Raw genomic sequence first — 20,267 nt, 5'->3', positions numbered from 1 at the left:
ACCATAGCCATAATGGCGTATATGTTTACCTTTATGGGGATCAACTACTAAAGAATCGGATCTGTGAACTCCCTTGAACATGGCCTTGAGTTCGTCAACGAGAACAAAGAATCCACCATAGGCTGCATCAACATGTAACCAAAGGTCGTATTCTTCTGCGACGTCCGCTATTTCATCTATTGGATCCACCGAACCAAAGTTAGTTGTGCCGAGGGTTGCCACAACGATTGACGGTAACAAACCTGACTAAAGTAAAAACGTGGACATTTGAAATTCACAGGAGAGAGAGAGACAACGAAGACGATACGAAAACGAAATTTAGATGTCACATACATGTACATAGCGATACCAGAAATCTTGCGAGCGAACCACGACAAATTTTGATAAAACTTGTGCAGTGTATAGAAATTTCAATCAGTTCGTATCAACTATCTTGTCGACGTTTTCTATACGAAAATGATGTTTCATTTAGTTCAACAAAAAACACAAAAACCACTTACAATTAACAACTCTAGTATAACAAAGGGTCACACTCGATAATGTGTTAATGTTTTAAGAAATAATATCGAACGTTGTTCACACCTCCTTATCTTTTCTGACCATGCGCAGTAGCTCAGAGGGAATCATTCTAAACTCCTCGTCCATTGGTACCTTTCTAATTATGGCTTCAAAGAGACCGATGACATTAAGGGCTTTCTGCACACAGATGTGAACGGCTTCAGTTACGTAGACAACAGTCCTATAAAGTCACGAGAAACGAGCACAAAGTTATGTATGATAAAGATAAGCGATGTAAGCTTAAATATTCATAAACGATTACCCATTTCTTGACATGTATGAGGCAAAAATAATAAATATTCACTTTTCCAAGAGCCGAAATATTGCAACACTCTTTACTTAGTTTGCTGTGGGGTATCACTTCAAAAGAAGAATGCAGCGATGTACATATTGATCACAATTTAACATGCATAAGCTACTAGCTCCCCAAGAATTCAACTGTGTCTCTACATACCTCTCAAAATCACGTCCTTTGAGACGTTTACTATGTCTTGCCGTTTGCATGGCTAATACAGTCGCTGTTGAACCCCCGGATGTCAAACTGCCGGCAAAGCCTTTTGGAAAGTCGTATAGCTCCGCAACCCAGGATATCAACAAATTTTCCATTCGCACAGCACCGGGACAGGCTAAAAATATGCCTCAGAAAATAAAAGGATGAAAAGATTAAATATGCAATAAGTGAAACTAATTTTGGAAGACTGCCTGTCGGAACGTGTAGGCCTCGCTCGTTTTCTCAAGTTTAATAATAACTAGAGACGTCAATGGGACTATAACTCAGTTATTGGCAACAGCTGTGATATTTATCATTTTTGAAATTTGCGTATTTGGCTACAATCAAGTTCTATTTAAAGATACACCTCCCCTAATTATATAAAAATAGAATTTTCAAATTAAGATGGCAAGAGCAGTTTTGACGTACATTGTTTAAACTGTAGCCCATCAATGGATCCGGCTTTCAATGCAGAGGGCATTATCAGTAGATGTAACATCGATTGATTTGTCGACTCAATTAGACTTCGAAGTCGACTTCAAAGACATGCACAATTCATTAAACGGTTAGTACCTTTTCGACAACGAGAATACGTCTTCAAATCCGAATTAATTCATTTGTCGATTGTTTGTATCAGTCATTTTACATAGGTGTGTTTACCTCAGAACCACGTTTTGAAACACGTCAATTTCTCTCATGATCGCAGGGTAAATTTTGAAACTCTCTTACCTCTGCATAAGCAACATAATGAAAACACTCTCCAATGTAAGTACACAGTGCAAATATATAGTATATAACATAACAAGCCTGCTCATCACATTTTGATGGAAGGACACTTCTTTGAGTCGAAACGAAAGTGTCAAGAGTACATTTCCTCCGGTGGGTATTGTCCCTTGCGTCTCTATGCAAACCGATATCAACGTCGATTCGTCCCGACATTTACAGACGAGAAAAAAGGTTGTTCAAAAACCACCCTTTTCCTTGGATTTAGCAGTGCACCTGGCATGCAATTTCTCAGTGGACTAAGCTTGCAGAAACGTCAAGTCAACTGTCAAGTTGCTGTTGAGCGCTTTCTTCTTGTAATAATCGCTCTTTTTTGTGAAATCGCGTTCGAGTTAGTGCATGCCCGCTTGATACGAAGATTATCACCCATTCCTATGAGTCAATATGGCCTTGCAGTCTAATATAATGATATTAGACTGCAAGGCCATATTGACGCATAGGACTATGCCTGGCTTCTCTGGATATTACCAAAAGTTCGTGTGATGTCGCCGATGTGTCGATAGATAGAGATTTGGAGAACGCTGTAGGACGTTGCTCGACTTAGACAAGTAGACAAAAATTGCATATGACACCGCTCACTACAATCTATAGTTATGACAGGAGATGACCATCTATGGTTCTTGCTTTTACTAATATATAGGGGAATCTAATTTACAAGTTGAGTTTTGCCTCAATAGCTTGTTCTTCTGGTTGCCGATAACCAGATTGCTGCATTTGTAAGGTGAATATTTTCAATGTACAAATCCATTGCATTTCATTTTCTAAGGTCAACTTTAAAATCTCCTTCCCTGCCTGCATCTGCTCAAACGTTACATCTGTTTGCGTTGACCACAGCAATAGTTGATGAAATAGAGTGAAGATGTTTGTGGATTGGCCATGGTTTGTACATTTAGCATTGTTACGTCCTGTTGCAATAGTTTTACTCATTCGACTGGTCACATTATGACATTTGTTTCTGTCCAATACTCCTCTCAGCAAATAAGAAAGTTTCAATCACAACATCGATTATCCAAGCTGAGGATATCAACAGCTCCCTTGCATCATCTCTTTCAGATTCCGCTTTGTGTTGAACAGGCGGATTGCTACAAACGTCAACCCTTTCAGAAACTTTTCGATGGTCAGAGACCGATGACATTGACCATCGCACCCAGTTCGTGCCACCAAACCCCCCCCCCCCAGCCCTTTTGAGAAAACCTGGACATCACTTAAAGTGATGCAAATGTCACGCTATGGTAATTTGCCGGACTCAAGACACAAAATCAAAAGGGACATTTTAATGTAGAAATCAGGGTACTTATAGGGGGATTTCAAAAATGACTGTATTTATACTAACTTGCTTGTCTGTTGGTGACTGCTGCGAGAAAATCTGCCAGTGCTGACGGATAGATACCTCCCCCGGGGACGAAGCCAACGTAGCCACCATGGTTGTGTTGAATACCATTTCCGAGAACATGGTCTTCAAATACCGCCAAGATAGAATCTGTATGAAGTGACCAGAAATAAGAGTGCATTTCTTGTCATCTCTTTGAAAAATTAATGGTGATATTATATCCGTAAGCATTTACAAATTTTCCAATTAAGCATTGTACAGGGGAAGTAATCAGAATAAGTAATGACGATACCTTTCTTTTCAGCTTTATGATATATCTGTCTATCTGTCTGTCTGCCTGTCTGTCTGTCTGTCTGTCTGTCTGACTGTCTGCCTGCCTGCCTGCGTGTTTGCCTGCGTGCGTGTATATAAACTGTGTAGTAGCTTTCGCTGTAGACTGAACATGGGCAATGGTGTCACTTGCATATTTTGGCATAGATTGTGAACTAATTAAGGGTTTTCAGAGGCTTGTTTACGTAAGCAGATTGCAATGTATAAGATATGACTTTATTGATCATAATTATACTTTAATAATAATCATAATTATAACGGCAATGGGGTTTCCAGAAAGTATTCACACAATATAGACGACATTGTTTGTAAAAAAGCAAGATTTTATTATTTTATAACATTCATATTAATAATTTATCAACATTCATAATTAATTTTTGATCATAACCGGAAAAATCAACACAGATAATGTCTAATTAGCCTGTGGAGTGACGTCGTTGCCTCGCGATACAGAGACGTCGAGGGAACATCGCTGGAACTGAACAACGATCGATCGCGGTTATCAGAACTGGAAGGAATTTTCCGCGGCTACTGCCAGGACTGTACAGAATTTTCTATAGAGTCGAGAACTTTTTTTTTTTTTAATGATTTGAACGGACAGTGCGATCCATTGTTCATTTCATATCTTTGACGAGTTCTGAGTCTAGTGTGTAGTATACACAGTTCACCCTTTGGACTGTAATCAGTGAGGATATCGTATGGTACCGAAGACAAACTGATGATTGTTTGATATCAAATTTCAGTGTTTATGATTTTCAACATCAGAGAAAATCCGGGTGTATTTACACGTGTATTTTGGATATTGTATCTATTGATGAGGGTTGGGCTCGCAGCGTTTACTGCGCCCTCTACACGGCAATGTACGTCTTTGCAGTGGCCCACTCAAAAGGTTAGCAGGGCAATATTAGTATACATACACTGTACATACGCATATAGAAATGAGCACATCACAATGACGGATGATCATGAATCGGGTATTTTTGGTAAATCGGCAATCACGTTTTCTGTTTCCTGCAAGTTGAAACAAATCAAACCCAACTCGTCCTAAACTATTAAATTCGACCCAAACGTCATCTCGGCTAAAAAATTCACTCGGTTGAACTCACCCAAAATTCAACTTAACAATTGTCTATTTTATAGGAGATTAAGAAAATAAATTTAGTCAAGTTATTGCCACGAGCTCATTGAATAACTTAAACTTTATACTGATGCAGCAATCGTGTTGGGTGAAGTTTGCTTTCAACCATTCACCAGATTTCAATTTATGCCCTTACCAAAATTCTTTGGACCCTCTTCGATAGGAAAATTCAGCAACCCAGCAGCCTTGTCCGGTTTCATGGAAAAGCATGGAATTCGGTGCTCTTCCACCTTCCTCAGATGTTCTTCAGCAAATTTAATGGTCTTCTCACTGAGTAGCTGTCTTTCCAGAGGGCCAATCTGCAAACTTTTAAACTGAAGACTCAGTTTATCGGGCGATGCCATGGCACAATGCTTATACAGACGGACTGTGTCAGAATTCGTTCAGATCGTTGTGTGGCTATATTGATAGAACTCTTGTATATGTAGGGCGTGACGCCCTCTTCAATGGTTCTTGTCTGGATTGGTTCTTTGAGCATGCATATCATTACATATAATGAGAGTGTATCGTCACATTCTCAGCGTAGTGGATAAACTTGTTTTCGCATTGCGAACATTTAAACGCCACACTGCTACGGTACGCTTCAACTTACTTTTTGAAGTGGGGATATACACGATGCATTGTATCATTTTATCGCTCTCTTTGTCAAGGTCATCCTCTCACAGAGCACAACTGCCTTTCTCTTGTCAATTATGTCTTGACTTGCAAAAGTTGTTTATTCGTTACAATAAAATAACCAACTATTTTATTAATAGCAGCTATAATGTGGCCGTGGGGAGATGGTTTCGACTCAGATCAACTGGCAATAGTAGCAACACGGCCGTCAATGAACCTCAATGAGAATAATAGAAAGTGCTTAGCCACAGTAATCGCATATTCGCAGCTGTTACTGATTTATAAAGTATACTGTAAAGTACTGGTCAAGACATCCTTGTATCATCAAGAGTGGCTTACAGAGTCTGTACTTTTCATATTCAATGATGTACCGCCGTCAAAAACCGATGCGCACTGTGCGAGTAACCACGGACTACAGGTAAGTCAAGTCCGATTTATACTGTTGTGACATTGGGCCATTTTGAAAGAGAGAATGCGAAATTATGCAGCATTCCTTTCACCATGTAGGTTTAAATTGTTACTTTATTAGTAATAGATTATTTATGAGAATTTTATCTTTATTTGAGAATATTACTCAGCTCTAGATAACCAGTGTCATATCAGAATCATCAGATTCGACTCAAGGGCAAAAATCTGATGTAGATCGACACAAATGCATGTGATATTTGATAGTGACAATTTTTGAATTACTTATGCCAAGGACTGGATGGAAAGTTAGAATATTGAAGTTAAATTTCGGGTTGCAATTTTGCCCTACTGCAAGCATTAATAAATATTGTGATATTCATGTAAAGCAGTCAACATTTTTTTCACAAGACTATGCAACTTCGTAAGTGTACTATCCATCTCTATGTGTATTTGTTACCATAGAGATGGATAACTATGTATTCATGACGGTGTAAGTTAGAGGGGCGGCAGTTTATAGGAGCTCGGGCAACATTTAAGCACGGAACTGTGATTTAAGGTAGTTCTCGCGAAAATTTTAATTACGCCACGATCTTCAAAATGAGCCATTAAAAGTTGAAAACAAAAAAATAATGTAAAAGTTGACAGTCCGAATATTTGATCCCTAGGCGCACCCTACATGGTGTGTTTAAATTGTCCACGGCCCCAAAGTTTGTGACGGTGCATTTCACAAACTTTGAGGCCGTGGACATTTAAAAACATGATTGTATGACGAGGAAGGAACATGGACACGATCTCGTTGTATCAAGGGCGTTTCGCTCTATTTCGATTATTGTGAACGAATCACCCACAGTCAGTATCGTATGCAAATTCGCCCGCACTGTGTCCCTAACGGTTAAAGGTATACTGTCACCTGTTCCAATTTTGCCACAGTTACCATGGAAAGAGAAAATCTAACCAATCACAGATTTTATGCGGGTGGCCTCTTTTTAAAAACAGCGCCCTCACATGGGCATTTTGAATACCAAGGAACGCCCCTTTGACTATATATGGGCATATTTAGATTAAAGGTGACCGTATACCTTAAAGCTACAGTAAACTTTTATGCAAATTCTAAACCACCTTTAAAGGTTGAATGCGTCTCAAGGACCGATATTCGGGCTCTCAAATTTTTAAAATACTCATTTGGTCTACCACTCGTTGGAGTTCATTTTGAAGCTGTTGGAGTAAATAAAGTTTCCATCGGCTGTTTTGTGAGAATCAATGTATTTTGTCTCTTGGGTTAATATGGGGATGACGGCCACTTTGAATTTCAAGTGTCGGTAAAGATTGGGTACAGACTAGTAGGTCTACTACATTTTGCAAGGTTAACCTTGATTTTCATTCCTGATTTTGAAAGTGAATGAATTCAAGTTCCCTTGAAATGGATCACCTTGCAAAATCTAGTACGAGAGAAAACAAAGTACCTAACATTTATCAATATTTGAATTGTATTGGAAAAAAATAAAATTTGCGAATTTCGAAAAGGTAAGAAGATATTTTTTCTTACTTCAAGAGCTTTAAAAGAGCCGCCGAAGTGATAGATCGGAAGAATTGTAAAAGTCCCCGAGGCGCATGCTACCTTAAGCAATCGCCCTGCCTTCTTGTTTTCCCCTAATTTCAAAGGGTGGCAGCCATTTTCGACTTGTTTCTTTCCATTAAAATATATTATTTTAAGAGATGACATTCGTGCCTATTTCTATGTCTAGTTCTGTTCGTCGGACTATTCTTTAGACTCGATTTAAATAATTCACGGGTTCAAAAATTGTATTTTCTTGTAAGGATATTGTTCAAAAGTCCATTTCGACTTTCAGAACAGATTACCATCGCTTTCATCCGCGGTTGGCAAGTGTTTCGAAACAGCTCCTGGCCAAAGAGTTATTTTTGTAATTCACTCTGAGCCATCACAACCAGAACTCAAATCTATATTTGACAATATCAAAAATCTCTCCAATCGCAGTCGCAGATACAGTATTGCGATGACAGAGTGTAATGGGAATTTGATTCAAATGATATTTTGATGTATGCGGTATTTTGCATCTGTCAAATTAGCCGTATCATGTTTGATCGTGTAGCCTAGGGCGTCACACCCATGCCCAGCAATTTCAATAAAACCTGAGGGTCACATGACCCCTATCGTTCAGACTACCATCACAAATATACGTTCTGACGTGCAACTTAACATAAATATGAACATTTAATCTACGTTTGTTGCTTGTAAAATATCAAAACCTGAACCGGGATGATTTCAGTTACTGATAAACCAACTTCCCGCAATTACTGCGCGAAAGGTTTACATTTCTGTGTCGTCTGTCGACAAAAAATGGCGAATAATGCGCCTTTTGAACACTCGATCGACTAACACGTTCATTTTCCTTTCTTGCTGTGTTTCTAACAAATTATCGTCATTGAATAACTCTCGTCTCATCACTTGTGTAATGTCCCACTGACCATCTGGCTCATCGGCGACTTTCCTCTTAAACCGTTACGGAGATGTTCAAAGTATACGTAAAATGGGTCTGTTATACATGTCTTTATGATTGACAGCCATTGCAACCAAAGTTGAAGTTGGAAGTTGAAATGTCATTTCATTTTTATTGTGCCAATCTGCCTGCAAGATACAACGCTTACAGGCAAGCTTGCCACTTCGATGTCTGGTATGCATGTTTTTTACACACTAAACGTTTTTCTATCATTAACAGGAAACAGGAAGGAACCTAATGACTGGTCTGGTCGTAAAGACATTAATTTGCACCCCAGACTGGTGATAGTAATCTGTCTCAAGGCTTACATGTCAGATGTATTTCGGTGTCGGTTTTCTGTTGTTTATCCTGTACAAACAATCCAGTCATTAGGTTCCTTCCTGTTAATGATATGAAAACGTTTAGTGTGTGTAAAAAAACATGCATACCAGGCATCGAAGTGGCAAGGCTTGCCTGTAAGCGTTGTAAATATGAATTTCATTCAATGGCGTACATTTTCATTCAGTAAATGTGAAGCAGCATTACAGAGAGCTGAAGAACGGCAGGTGAATGACGTCACAAAGTTCCACTTTCATTGATGCGTTAGTTATTTTCCTAGTCGTTCATAAAATCCGAAATATTTACACATAGTATAGGTTGGGCTAAAAAAATAAATTGTGCTGTTCCTATAACATGGTTTTCAAAAAATAGGGTCAGTAGGTCGGCAGGGATTTTTTTTTCAAAAATATTTTTTTTTAATATGCACTTTTCAGGGTTCCGGGCTATCAAACACTGACTACGACATTTCCAGAAACATGAATCATACATATAAAAGGAATAAAAACATAAAGACGTCCTCGTTCCAGCAAAAATCAAATGCCAGGTAACGAACATGGGATTTTACGGGGTTTTTCTTTTTTTCGCTTCCGTATTTATGTAGCTCGAAAACGTTTAGGGTCGGCAGGCAAAAAATAGGGTAGGTCGGGTTGTCGGAACAGCACAATTTTTTTTCTTTGGCCTAGTAACTATTTCGATGGAAATCCAAAGCTCCTCTACCTTTACAGAGGCGTTGGCACTTTAACAATTAAATATTTAAGCAATAAAGCACACCCAGCGATGGTATACCACGAGATTTTGACCAGTTCACGACATATATGCACGAGCGATAGCGAGTGCATATATGAAGTGAACTGGTCAAAATCGAGTGGTATACCGTCGCTGGGTGTGATTTATTGCTATTATATCATAACAGTATATTGAAATTCTGGCGTGGAACGTCATAAACGGATTTTTTCTCAAGCTGAGAGCTCGCGCGTATGCCAGCCGTGGTATATCGCCAATATACCACGGTTCTTTTTGCGTCTTGACCAATCAGATCGCTGTATTTGGGCCATCAATATACTGGTATGATATAATACAGTTATCTAACTCGGACGAGTTAGATAACTGTAACCCCAGCTACATTGTGCTGCATTGTAAGCCATTTGGTGGCATTACTGTTTCTTAATGAAATGTAAATTTTAAGGAAGATGATTGTTGGCTTAAGAATGTCATTTTGTCCTCCCTAGGCCAGTGTCTCATCAAATGTAGAGTGTAGGCATGTATGTATATATGTACGTATGTACGTAGTATTGTATGTATGTATGTATGTATGTATGTATGTATGTATGTATGTATGTATGTATGTATGTATGTATGTATGTGTACGTATGTAGGTACGTACGTACGTACGTACGTACGTACGTACGTACGTATGTATGTATGTATGTATGTATGTATGTATGTATGTATGTATGTATCTATGTATGTATGTATGTATGTATGTATGTATGTATGTATGTATGTATGTATGTATGTATGTATGTATGTATGTATACGGATGTGCACGCGGCGGGCGACCACAATCGTTCAATGCGTAACTTTTAAACTACATGTACTTATGTCACGGCATCGTGTCTGCCATTTTGTCTTTCTTGTCTGTGTCTAATTTCAATCGAGCGGTTGGTGCGAAGTCATAATCTTTATCAGTCGAGACAATGGATATTACATGAACAGTCAGCCAGCACTCCATTAGGGATGAAGAATTCGTCTTTTTCTCGCCAAACAACTGCAGTGATCAAAAATGAGCTTAGCAGTACCAGCACCACACCAACAATCTCCCACCACTGGGCGACGTAATGGAAAATGAGAAGTTGGGTGAAGTAGTTGACAACGACGACAACCGTGACCAAAGTGGCAACTCTTCCCGCCTTTTCTAACTGAAGCGATCGATTGTAAGACCACAGGTACATGACGTAAAAGAGGCACGCGCCGCTGACGTAGCCATACAAAGATGGGGTTTCGCCAAGTGTTTGGGTCACTGGTTCTTCCGCTGTAAAATAAACCACCGGAATGGTGATGAATATTCCTAGGAGGCCGTTCAGTAACATGATGACGCCGACTCTGAGATTGGAGTCTATGGTCCTGGTAAGCACTGCCCCACACGGGTAAAAGATTACGCCGCTAATTGCAGCAAAGGTGCATCCGAGTGTCGTCAACAGTGCAGAGTTGCTTTCGGAAGCTTCTGTTCCTACGGCTAGAATGCTGCTCGAGCACGTCAATACGACACCTGCGACATCGAGGAGAAGCGCTACCAATTCTGATATCTTACACCTTTCCTTCAAGCCCACGAATGCCACGAGCATTGTGCAAGCCGGAAACGTTGTATCGGTGATAAGGCTTGCCTTCGCCCCACCAGCAAGCACGGACGCCGCGTTGAACCCTACCCGCCCAAGATTTTCGACACATCCCTTTCCCAGGGTTAGAAACCAGTTCCTGCGCGTTATTTCACAGATGTTGATTCTAGAGCACAGTAAGGCCAGGCTCGTTAGTATCACGGTACCGACTGAATTAACGAACAGCACCTGAAATGCATTCATACCGTTTTCCAAACAGAGAGCTGCGCAACAATTAGAAACTCCGAGGAGGAAGCCAGATAGTGAAGCGAGCGCCGCCCCGGTGACAAAGGCCCAGACGCTCTGTTGATGATGCAGCCGATTTTCCACCGACCCTGCGTTTTGATAGCTTGGAAGAATAGTGTCCAGATCCATTTATGTACAACGGCCCGTGCCTATATTGATGCACAGCTTCACAAAGTGTGAATGTAAAACATGGTCGAATTCTGCACGTTTCTGGCTCTAATCTCTGCTACCTTGTACCGAGCAACGTCACTGGCAATGCAAATTCGTCATAGAAATACCTTTAAAGGGCATTCCCCGTAAACATTAACCACCCTCATTTTATTTATAGAAGCAGTTCACTCACTGCTAGCGTGACCATCGCTAATTAGAGTACCATCACAAATAATGTACACTCGTAGCTGCACAGTAAGCCCGGTTCTTTTTGCAGCATATTTAAATAAGGTTTATCATCGCTTGAAATAAAGATTTACATGACCCTATTATCTGATTTGAACCATCGATAAAAATAACTCGCCTTGTCAGATTTATGTTCAGCACCCCTATCTATCTATCTATCTATCTATCTATCTATCTATCTATCTATCTATCTATCTATCTATCTATCTGCCTGTGTCTATTTGTTTGTCAGCTCGTTGTTATAAGCAGCGAAGTCCTTCAGCGGATAGTTTTCCGCTTGTCAACGATTGAGTGCGACACAATTGGGTAGAAGGACAATACTAACTGCTCTTAACAATCAATGCAGGTGGCACGTGAAATGTTGCACAACGAAAGGCTGACAAACAACAACGAAGGGGTCACAATTTTATAACACAGACACAATGTATGCTGGTAGTCACAAATTGTAATGAAACAGGGATTATGGCGGAACGATTGCTGCAAATTGAAGAAGTGACCAAGAAACAACTGAGAGAATAAAAGAAATATAAGGAACCAGATCTGCGCAGCATTTGTAGTTCCAAGAAGAAACTTTAATTGCTCTTAATACAACACAAAGGCAAATTAAATGACTTTATTGACAGATGTTTCCTATTAATTTGCGTAAAAACTACATCTTTAATATTAAATTATTTGAGTCCTTTTTCCTTCCATGAAAATCCTACCCTCAATCAAAATGATGTCAGAGCTCTTCATCACTACTTGGTCAGCAAACCAATTGTGTCTTCGCAAAAGGTAAATCACTCATAGATGAAGTGCATTCAACCCCTTCCATCCATTCATCTATTCTAGTTTCGCGTATCGCACATGTGCCATTCTTGATATTTATAAGCACTGATATATAAGAATAGAAATGGAATCGGATTTTGTCAGAACAGAAAAGGTTGACATGTATCAATGCTATATCACATAAATTATGAAGTATGTATCGGAAAGGTCGTCACAAAGTAGATGAACCTATATGCCGTACTTCAAAATACATGTTTAAGAAGAGTGCTTAAGCTATTAATTGACTATAATTATGTGAAAGGGCTACTGTAGTAAAAATCGACTTTCAACTAATAAGCTAGACACTATCATCAAAAGTCACACAACACATCAGCGAATGAACACGTTTCATTAAAGAAGTCGAAACGTTTTGATAAACTGCTTATTCGTGAATGCAAATGAACGCATATATTGTGATATTTTATAAATGGCACCACACTTTAACATATTTATGAACAGCTAATCTAAGAAGTCCAATATTTTGTGTTTCCTTTGTCGAACACTCTCGAAGATTTCATTCAGGAGATAGCGTCTTTGACACTATTCATCCTGAAGCACAAGACAGAGTCGTTTGTACGATTTTTTCACCAAGTCCAGTTTCTTTAATTTCTGAATCAAAAGAAAAAGAAGAGGGGTGACATATGGCCGAAAGTATTTGGCCACGCAAAACATATTGTCGTTTACATTTCCATATGTTGTAGGTGGTACTAAGTAGAGACACACAATGATAAAAATAGGTGTTCTCGTTTCCCTTTTTTGGGTACATGGCACAAAAATACATCGTGGCCTTCTATTTTTGGCCATTGACTTTGCTTCGTGACGAATTTTGATGACTTACAGCTAAGTATACATTGCAATTTACCCACCTGAGAGGCCAAATTAAGTTACAATAGGAAAATAAAGTTCAGTATAGTAACTCGACCAAACAAGGGCAACGTTAACGCAGGTTGGCCCCAGTATTCAATAGATTTCATTTTCGCTCTTAACTGCGTTTGAACAGAAGTATTCACACATATAGAAATGTAAATATATATGAAAGTTTAGTACAGATCATTACATACCTATATTAAGATGTACAGGTTGAACCAATCTTTAAATCAAAAGTAGATATATATGAATATATATATATATATATATATATATATATATATATATATATATTATATATATATATATATATATATATATATATATATATATATATATATCGTATATAGTGATAACTGTATACCCCGGGGAATTCCCATTTTTCCTTTATATCCATAATATTCAAATCATGTGCGAAGGTATACCGGGTCAAAATATTATGTTCATTATATTGAAGTTATGCATACGCCTGGCAACGTACAGGATACACACGTACCTAATATAACGAACAAGAAGGATGAAAAGATGTACTTTTGGAGGTGACGTCATTTTTTTGAAGAAAATGAGCATATCATATTCCGATAATGATGACGGCAGTTTTCCTGGTCACATACCTTCACATAGTCTATACAAGTTAAAGTAATATTGGGTGTACGTACAGAATTGAGGATGTCCACGGTGGCAGATTTATCAGTCTTCTGTTTCAGGGATCGTCCACTGATGCTCTGCTGCATGACGCTTGTGTTCACATTGTGTGGATTTCGCAGCAGCGCTATGATCTACAACAAAATCGTTCCTGTCATTTTAGCTTGGAAAAATTAAAGGCTGGTGACACTGTGACATTCTGCTGAAATGATTAGTGATTAAACACTTGACCAAAACGTGTGTATCGTATGGTTTCGTTACTCATCGATCATGAGATTTCCCCTGCGAGCTGCCAAGCCAATTTTTCAGGGCTTTTGTCCTTGAAATGGCATAGAACGTCATTTAAAAACAGACAACTAGGAGTTCATACTTAGAGTCAGTATCATGACACATATTGACCCTGGAGAAGACACCCTGTTTCCGTTGGATGAAAATGTCAGAAAATCCAGCTCCTGCGACGGAGAGTGAGTTGTCTTCAAAAAGGGGGCAAAATTAATTTCTATATGTATTGAGTTAGACTTTTGCAATACCAACGCGACATATTTTGGCACCCACATGCCATTACTCTCTTACCGACGTGCTACCCCTATCCAAATTTGAGCTACTATAGTATACAATTATGTGGCCAGTACCTAACACCAACATTTGTAGTTATATTCAAAGTCACAATCGACGTCATACAATGTTAATACCAGCACTATATCTCGCACATGCTTGACAGGAAAAAGGGACCGCACTTCAACAAGTGTGCATTGCAAGCTCTCTCACCGAGTGATACAATGAACCATCGCGCTCATACCGTGGAAGCACAAGATAATACGGCTAGTTTTCAATCGGGTTCGAACCCACAACATACGGCATCAGTCGCCTATTAAGTCTCATACCCATCTCAATGATCCCAACGGGGAATAGAGTCAGCACGCCATCATTACTTACCTTGGGAACGAAAGCCAGAGACAATATCACCGTATTCGACGTGAAGAGACCGGTACCATTGATTATTAATATTGGAGTGAGTTTCTTTAGAAAGTAGGTTCCCAATGGGTTAATGATAAACATTAGTGCTACAACATAAATCGAAAGCACTATCTCTCGGCCTGTGAAAGAATAATACCAGAAATATATTGGATGGATTTCTTTTATCCGTCGTATACAATAATGAGATATGTACTTGTGCAGATATTTTTTGCAATTCATACAATACCACAGCTAAGCTTGAATTTCTTGAGTAAAGATTTAATATTATGCCCATGTCATTATACAGAGTCTTTCAGTTATCATATACCCATGCCCATATCGCCCTATCATGTAGCCGAGCTAGCTTACGATACTGGCAGATGTACACATACGACAGTCAGGCTGTTCACAGTCGCGAGGCCTGGTTGCGAGTTCCCATGTGAGATCATAGGAGTACCGATATGTGTGATCAATCTGCGGGATCTATGATAGAGGGCGCATGTCAATAATTATCCAAAACAATTCCCATGTAACTATTTCGGGTTTTTTTTGTAGGGCAGCCGATTCAGGCAGAGGCTTCGAAATGTGACGCTATTACAAGTGATAGCAACATCAAAGTCACTGCAGTAGGTCCATCTGTGCACACAGGACAGAACAATCCGTCGAAATAATATCCTAAAACTTGTTAATTTTTGATGAGATGTATTTTATCAGAATTTATGTTATAGTGAGCAAATACGGTCGACCTTTGAATGCATGTAGTTAGAACTTCTCTGTGCACTTTAATATTCCAACATAGAAGTGGATTACTATTCATCATTTGTAATTAAGGCGAGTAAATGGATGAGCAAATTTTTTATATCTTAATAAACCACGCCTGTTTTTCCTCCCTCTTGAATATATTTTTCTTTGGCTGTGGTTACTATATGAAAAAATAGCGATAAAAACTTTCTCTTGAGGAGAGGCAGTTTCTTTTCATTTTGGATAAAAACTAAAACCAGTATACCTATAGCTTTCTTATATATGTAAAAAGAATTGTCACCTTTTCGTTATGCATTGAATGTATTGAGAAACGTATACTGCGGTACTAATTTTGCTTTAACTTAGAAGGAAAGATGTGGTAAATATGTGATTTTGTCATTTTGTACATCGATTGGCTTTTATAGAATGTAAAATATTCCAGTTTGTCAAATAATACGGTAGATAGCTGACCATTGCTCAACACAAACACAATTGCTTTTGTAACGACTGCCTGTCAAATGAAAAGAAACTAAACGAGATTGGATAAACATAGGCAAAATCCATACTTTCGTTGAGTGCCGTGACCTGAACGCTACGAATTCCCCAGGCCAGGAAAACACCTATGAAAATGACGATCATCTTGCACGCACTGAGACCAATGGTCCATTGCCACACGTAGATGGACGTGCATTTGCGTGCGTTGTATATGTAGAGAAACTCATGTCCATTTTCATCAGTCAATTCCTGGAGAGAAACAAGGAAAGTGACCTGATGTTACACATTTGTTTGGTGTTATAGACTTGTACAGCATCCGGAATCTGTAGGAGCACGCGTGCGTGTAAGTAAAAACATCATGCTGGGCTGACGTCATCGATTTCCCCATTTCGATGGGAGTTTCGTTTCGACGGCCTCAACTAAAACGACGAAATGGGTTGATCTGCACACGCCAGCTTTTAGTATCGACGGCAACTAAATTTAGCGTTACGACGACATGTCGTTGTCACTTATGATACATTTTATTCACATTAAAAGGAATAAGTCACGGTACCAGTACTAATTAAAGAAATCGATGGTAAGTCTGTGTTTCGAACATTATTCACCGCTACAATAGATAAATGTTGACCAGATGTTCGGAGTTCACACGTGAACTCCGGAAATCAAACGTTCCCTCCGGCCTTACCTTTGTCTCTAAGGGTACATTCACGACGAAGAAGCGATCTGACATAAACCAAACAATGTTGATGAAGATGTCCACACCAGCCATGACGACAACGGCTATTATCAGTCTTGTATCGTTCACTCGCTGAAATCAATTTAGAAACTCCGAAAGTATGAGAGCATTCCACTCATATTTCCTGAAGAATGCGCAAATTTAACACAAAAACGTAGCCAATCAAACTTTCAGATTTCGTAAGGTAGAATATGTGCCTTGACGCTGAAACTTGTTCGCTACTTTTCTGGTCTACCGCTTGTTGGGGCTCAATGTAAAACTCTTCGAGTGAGAAAGATTTTAACCGTCTTAGTCTTTTAAAGTTGAAAATTACATTTTGCTCCATACAGTAAAGGCAGGGATGGAGGCCATTTTGAATTTAAAATATTGGAAAATCTTAGGTGATTTGTTTCTCTAGTACCACAATTTGCACGGTGACCCAAGATTTTATTCTTGATTTTGAAAGAGAATGACTGAAAATTGCCTAGAGGCAAGTTTTAACAAAGTTTAAGTCTTTCACTGAGTTAAGAGGCGCGAAATAACACAATGGATTTAGGAATCCTCCATCCGTATATGCTGTATAAAATTCCAATGACCGATCAGATAATGAAGCAGGCAAATGTATTAATTATCATGAAACGCCACTCACAATTGCTCCAAACTTCTCCATAGCAATTTTGAATATTGCATACACTCTGTACGCTTTCATAAACAACGCACCAAAGGAAAGGCTGACACCAGTTGACACCAGCAGTGGTCGAAGCTGAAATTGGCAAAGGGAATATTAAGTTGTTGGTGAGTAGTTTCCAGACTTAAAACAAAAAAAAACAAACAAACAAAAAAACCAAACAAAAAACAAACAAAAAAACAACAAAAAAACGCATAGATCATACACACATTATCTAATCATGCAAAATGTACGATGAATTCTGACCAATGTGGATACGAATGTTGAAATCACCCGGAAACTTTGTTTTACTGTTTCATGAAGAATATAGTGTTGGGAAATATTTTGTTTTTGTAATTGGAGAGATTCGTACGAGGAGCATCATCCAAAAATGTCATCGCAGAACTTAATTTGTGAATATGAATTTGATGCCAGGTTCATAAAGTCAAACTTCTTACTTATAAACTTCACAGAATTTCTGGTCATTTTAGTCGACAGGTTGTAAGTATAGACGTGGTACGTCGGATGAGAATGTGATCCTTACTTGACAAAAAAGAGCAGTCCGCAGTGGCGTCGTATGTGGTGGCTCGTGGCCAAACATGATAATTAGTATGTAGAGATTTACACAACCAATGATGATGAAGTAATTTAAAGTAGGACTTGAAATTTTAATTGCTCTGAAAAAAAAGGTGAATTGAAGAAAAAATATTAGACTTTGCAGTTGCCAGTATTCAGAAATAACATAACATGCTTTCAAACGTTGAATTTCTGAAGAACTGAAGAACTGGAGTGTTTGCCTTTCCTTGGGTTTCCAGCAGTTTTTTCCCATGTCGTAAGCGACATCCCATTCCATCCCATTCTCAAACTGTTGCACTAACTGTGAGTTAGTTCAACAGCTGCGAAAATCCAATCGACAAGCATATGATATCTTCCGACACGAAGGTCAACCCCAGTCTAATTACAAATATGACTTCAGTATGTAATACCATTGTCATGAAACATTGAGAGAGCTAATCGTTCATTTTTTTCCGTAAGCGGAACAAAATGAAAGGGCTGTTTATTGAAGTTTTAGTTTCCACTGTTTTAAGATTTTGTTGCTTGTTTATTTGTTTGTTTGCTATTTTTAATTTCTCTAATGTAACCACTCAATACTGTTTGACTATACATTGCGTTTTCAGAATGTCATCACTTAACTAGACGCAATTCTTTGCTGCTTCGTAACGTTTGGAACTGATTCAGTGGAATCAATCTGGCATTTCTTCCTGCTATAGCACTCAGTGACATGATCTCAGAGGGAAACTAACTGATTACAAACTCGTTCTCTGCTTCTGTTTAATCAATGCTTATAAAGAACATTTTGTTCTCGCTGGTTTAACCGACGGTTTACAGGATTATGAATCACTTGAATGCAACCTTTGTTCTTGAAATGTCAAAAGGATAAAACAGAATTGCAAATAAACCTACTTCTTATCTCTGAACATAAAGTTCAGCACAAAGCACAGTATAGCAAACAGGATACCGAATCCAGCCAAGGTAAACATGAGAATCCGTACTGGTTTCCAGGTGTGGGCTTGAGGTAACCTTCTTTATTCCATCAGTCGGTGGCACTTTTCTATTAAATAGTACAATGATTATGCACGTATACTCCTCCACTGCAAAAATTTACCCAACTCGAGCAAAGAGATGTCATGTGACTGATTATTAGGCAAGTTCAAGTAGAATATCACGCACAATAAGGCACTAGTGTACTAAAACTGTCAAAAACACTGTCGACCTAATCAATGCAGTGCAACCGTTTATCTGATTTTCTGTTTCCTTATCGGGTATGTCCAAACCATCGTGCCATTGCGATGTAGGTGTTTTACTGGGGGAACTTTAAGTAATTGTGAGAGAAGTGGGCAGAATTAAGGGAGGGTTATTTTTACAAACCTGCCATTAACATGATCGGAACTAATTTAGGATAATTTGATGGTGAAGTGATGTCGATTTAATCTGAAAATGTAAGCTCATCTGCTTTTCCTTTTAAGTTACACACGTGTTTTTGTGAGTAATTTGTGTAAGATCGCAACTTTCAGCCATAGGGCACCTAGTACTTTTGAGAAATTTGAAAAACATTAAGATCCAATTATCCCAAATTAGTTCTAATCGTGTCCATTTGGGATGTTCACATTTTAGAAACTTAGGCAGGAGTCGTATTTTACACTTATTAATTTTGTAATTTATACAAGTTTTCAAAGTATTATCGTTTTGGTAAGAGTAAGATGCTGTATGATGTAAATATCAAAAACAAAATCAAAATTCCAAACATTAAGCAAATAATACGGTCGCAAGTGAGCTGGCGTGATATAGATAGGATGAACATAAAAACATGGAAGTCTATTGGGCAAAGCGGTCCTGATAAGGTCATACATGCATTTTAAGCTTTCAAACGGGTGGGGGGGGGGGGGGGGTGTAATGTTTTACAAATTTGAAAAATGGGAGGGTGACATTTTAGATAGAGGTATTGGGGAGGGTCACATTTTACATGATCTCCGTTATACCGCCCCTTGTAATACTCAAAGCTTCCCAAGTCTTTATTAAAACAACACCATATGGATCTGAGTACAATATACTTGTATTGCCTTGTGAGTTTCGTTGAAGCGAAATGTTACATGAAAGTTGAATTGAACTATGTAGACCCCGATTCGTCGTAAAATGCATCGAATCTTGTTGGTACTGTTTGCACTTATTGACATCTGTTATTGTCGCAGTCCTAATTGCTTGTCCATAACAAACATGGCTTTAGTCCACTGCAGTAAGACTCTGTCGTCTACATCGAGATTCCGCGCGAATCTTCACCATTTTAACATTTACTGACATGATTGTCA

General features: G+C 38.7%; 3 protein-coding genes across 3 annotated transcripts; all 3 read right to left on the bottom strand.

Annotated features, from left to right (window-relative positions):
- Nucleotides 1-576: 576 nt before the first annotated feature.
- LOC139141192 (aromatic-L-amino-acid decarboxylase-like) lies at nt 577-4,973 on the bottom strand. The gene is made up of 4 exons (XM_070710816.1): nt 4,766-4,973; nt 3,165-3,311; nt 1,013-1,184; nt 577-739 (listed from the first exon to the last, which is right to left on the bottom strand). Exons 1-4 carry the CDS (start codon nt 4,971-4,973, stop codon nt 577-579), a joined length of 690 nt encoding a protein of 229 aa, XP_070566917.1.
- Nucleotides 4,974-10,174: 5,201 nt separating this feature from the next.
- On the bottom strand, nt 10,175-10,834 carry LOC139141191 (solute carrier family 35 member G1-like). The gene has a single exon (XM_070710815.1). The coding sequence runs from the start codon at nt 10,832-10,834 to the stop codon at nt 10,175-10,177; it is 660 nt and encodes a 219-aa protein (XP_070566916.1).
- Nucleotides 10,835-12,756: 1,922 nt separating this feature from the next.
- On the bottom strand, nt 12,757-16,254 carry LOC139139617 (metabotropic glutamate receptor-like protein N). The gene is made up of 4 exons (XM_070708496.1): nt 16,090-16,254; nt 14,762-14,922; nt 13,840-13,959; nt 12,757-12,922 (listed from the first exon to the last, which is right to left on the bottom strand). The coding sequence occupies exons 1-4, from the start codon at nt 16,160-16,162 to the stop codon at nt 12,854-12,856; spliced, it is 423 nt and encodes a 140-aa protein (XP_070564597.1). The 5' UTR covers nt 16,163-16,254; the 3' UTR covers nt 12,757-12,853.
- Between the last annotated feature and the right edge of the window lie 4,013 nt (nt 16,255-20,267).

This window comes from Ptychodera flava, chromosome 9 (genome assembly GCF_041260155.1).
Source record: "Ptychodera flava strain L36383 chromosome 9, AS_Pfla_20210202, whole genome shotgun sequence".
NCBI lineage: Eukaryota > Metazoa > Hemichordata > Enteropneusta > Ptychoderidae > Ptychodera > Ptychodera flava.
Note: the sequence above shows the minus strand (reverse complement) of the source record. Positions and strands in the feature narration are given on the sequence as shown.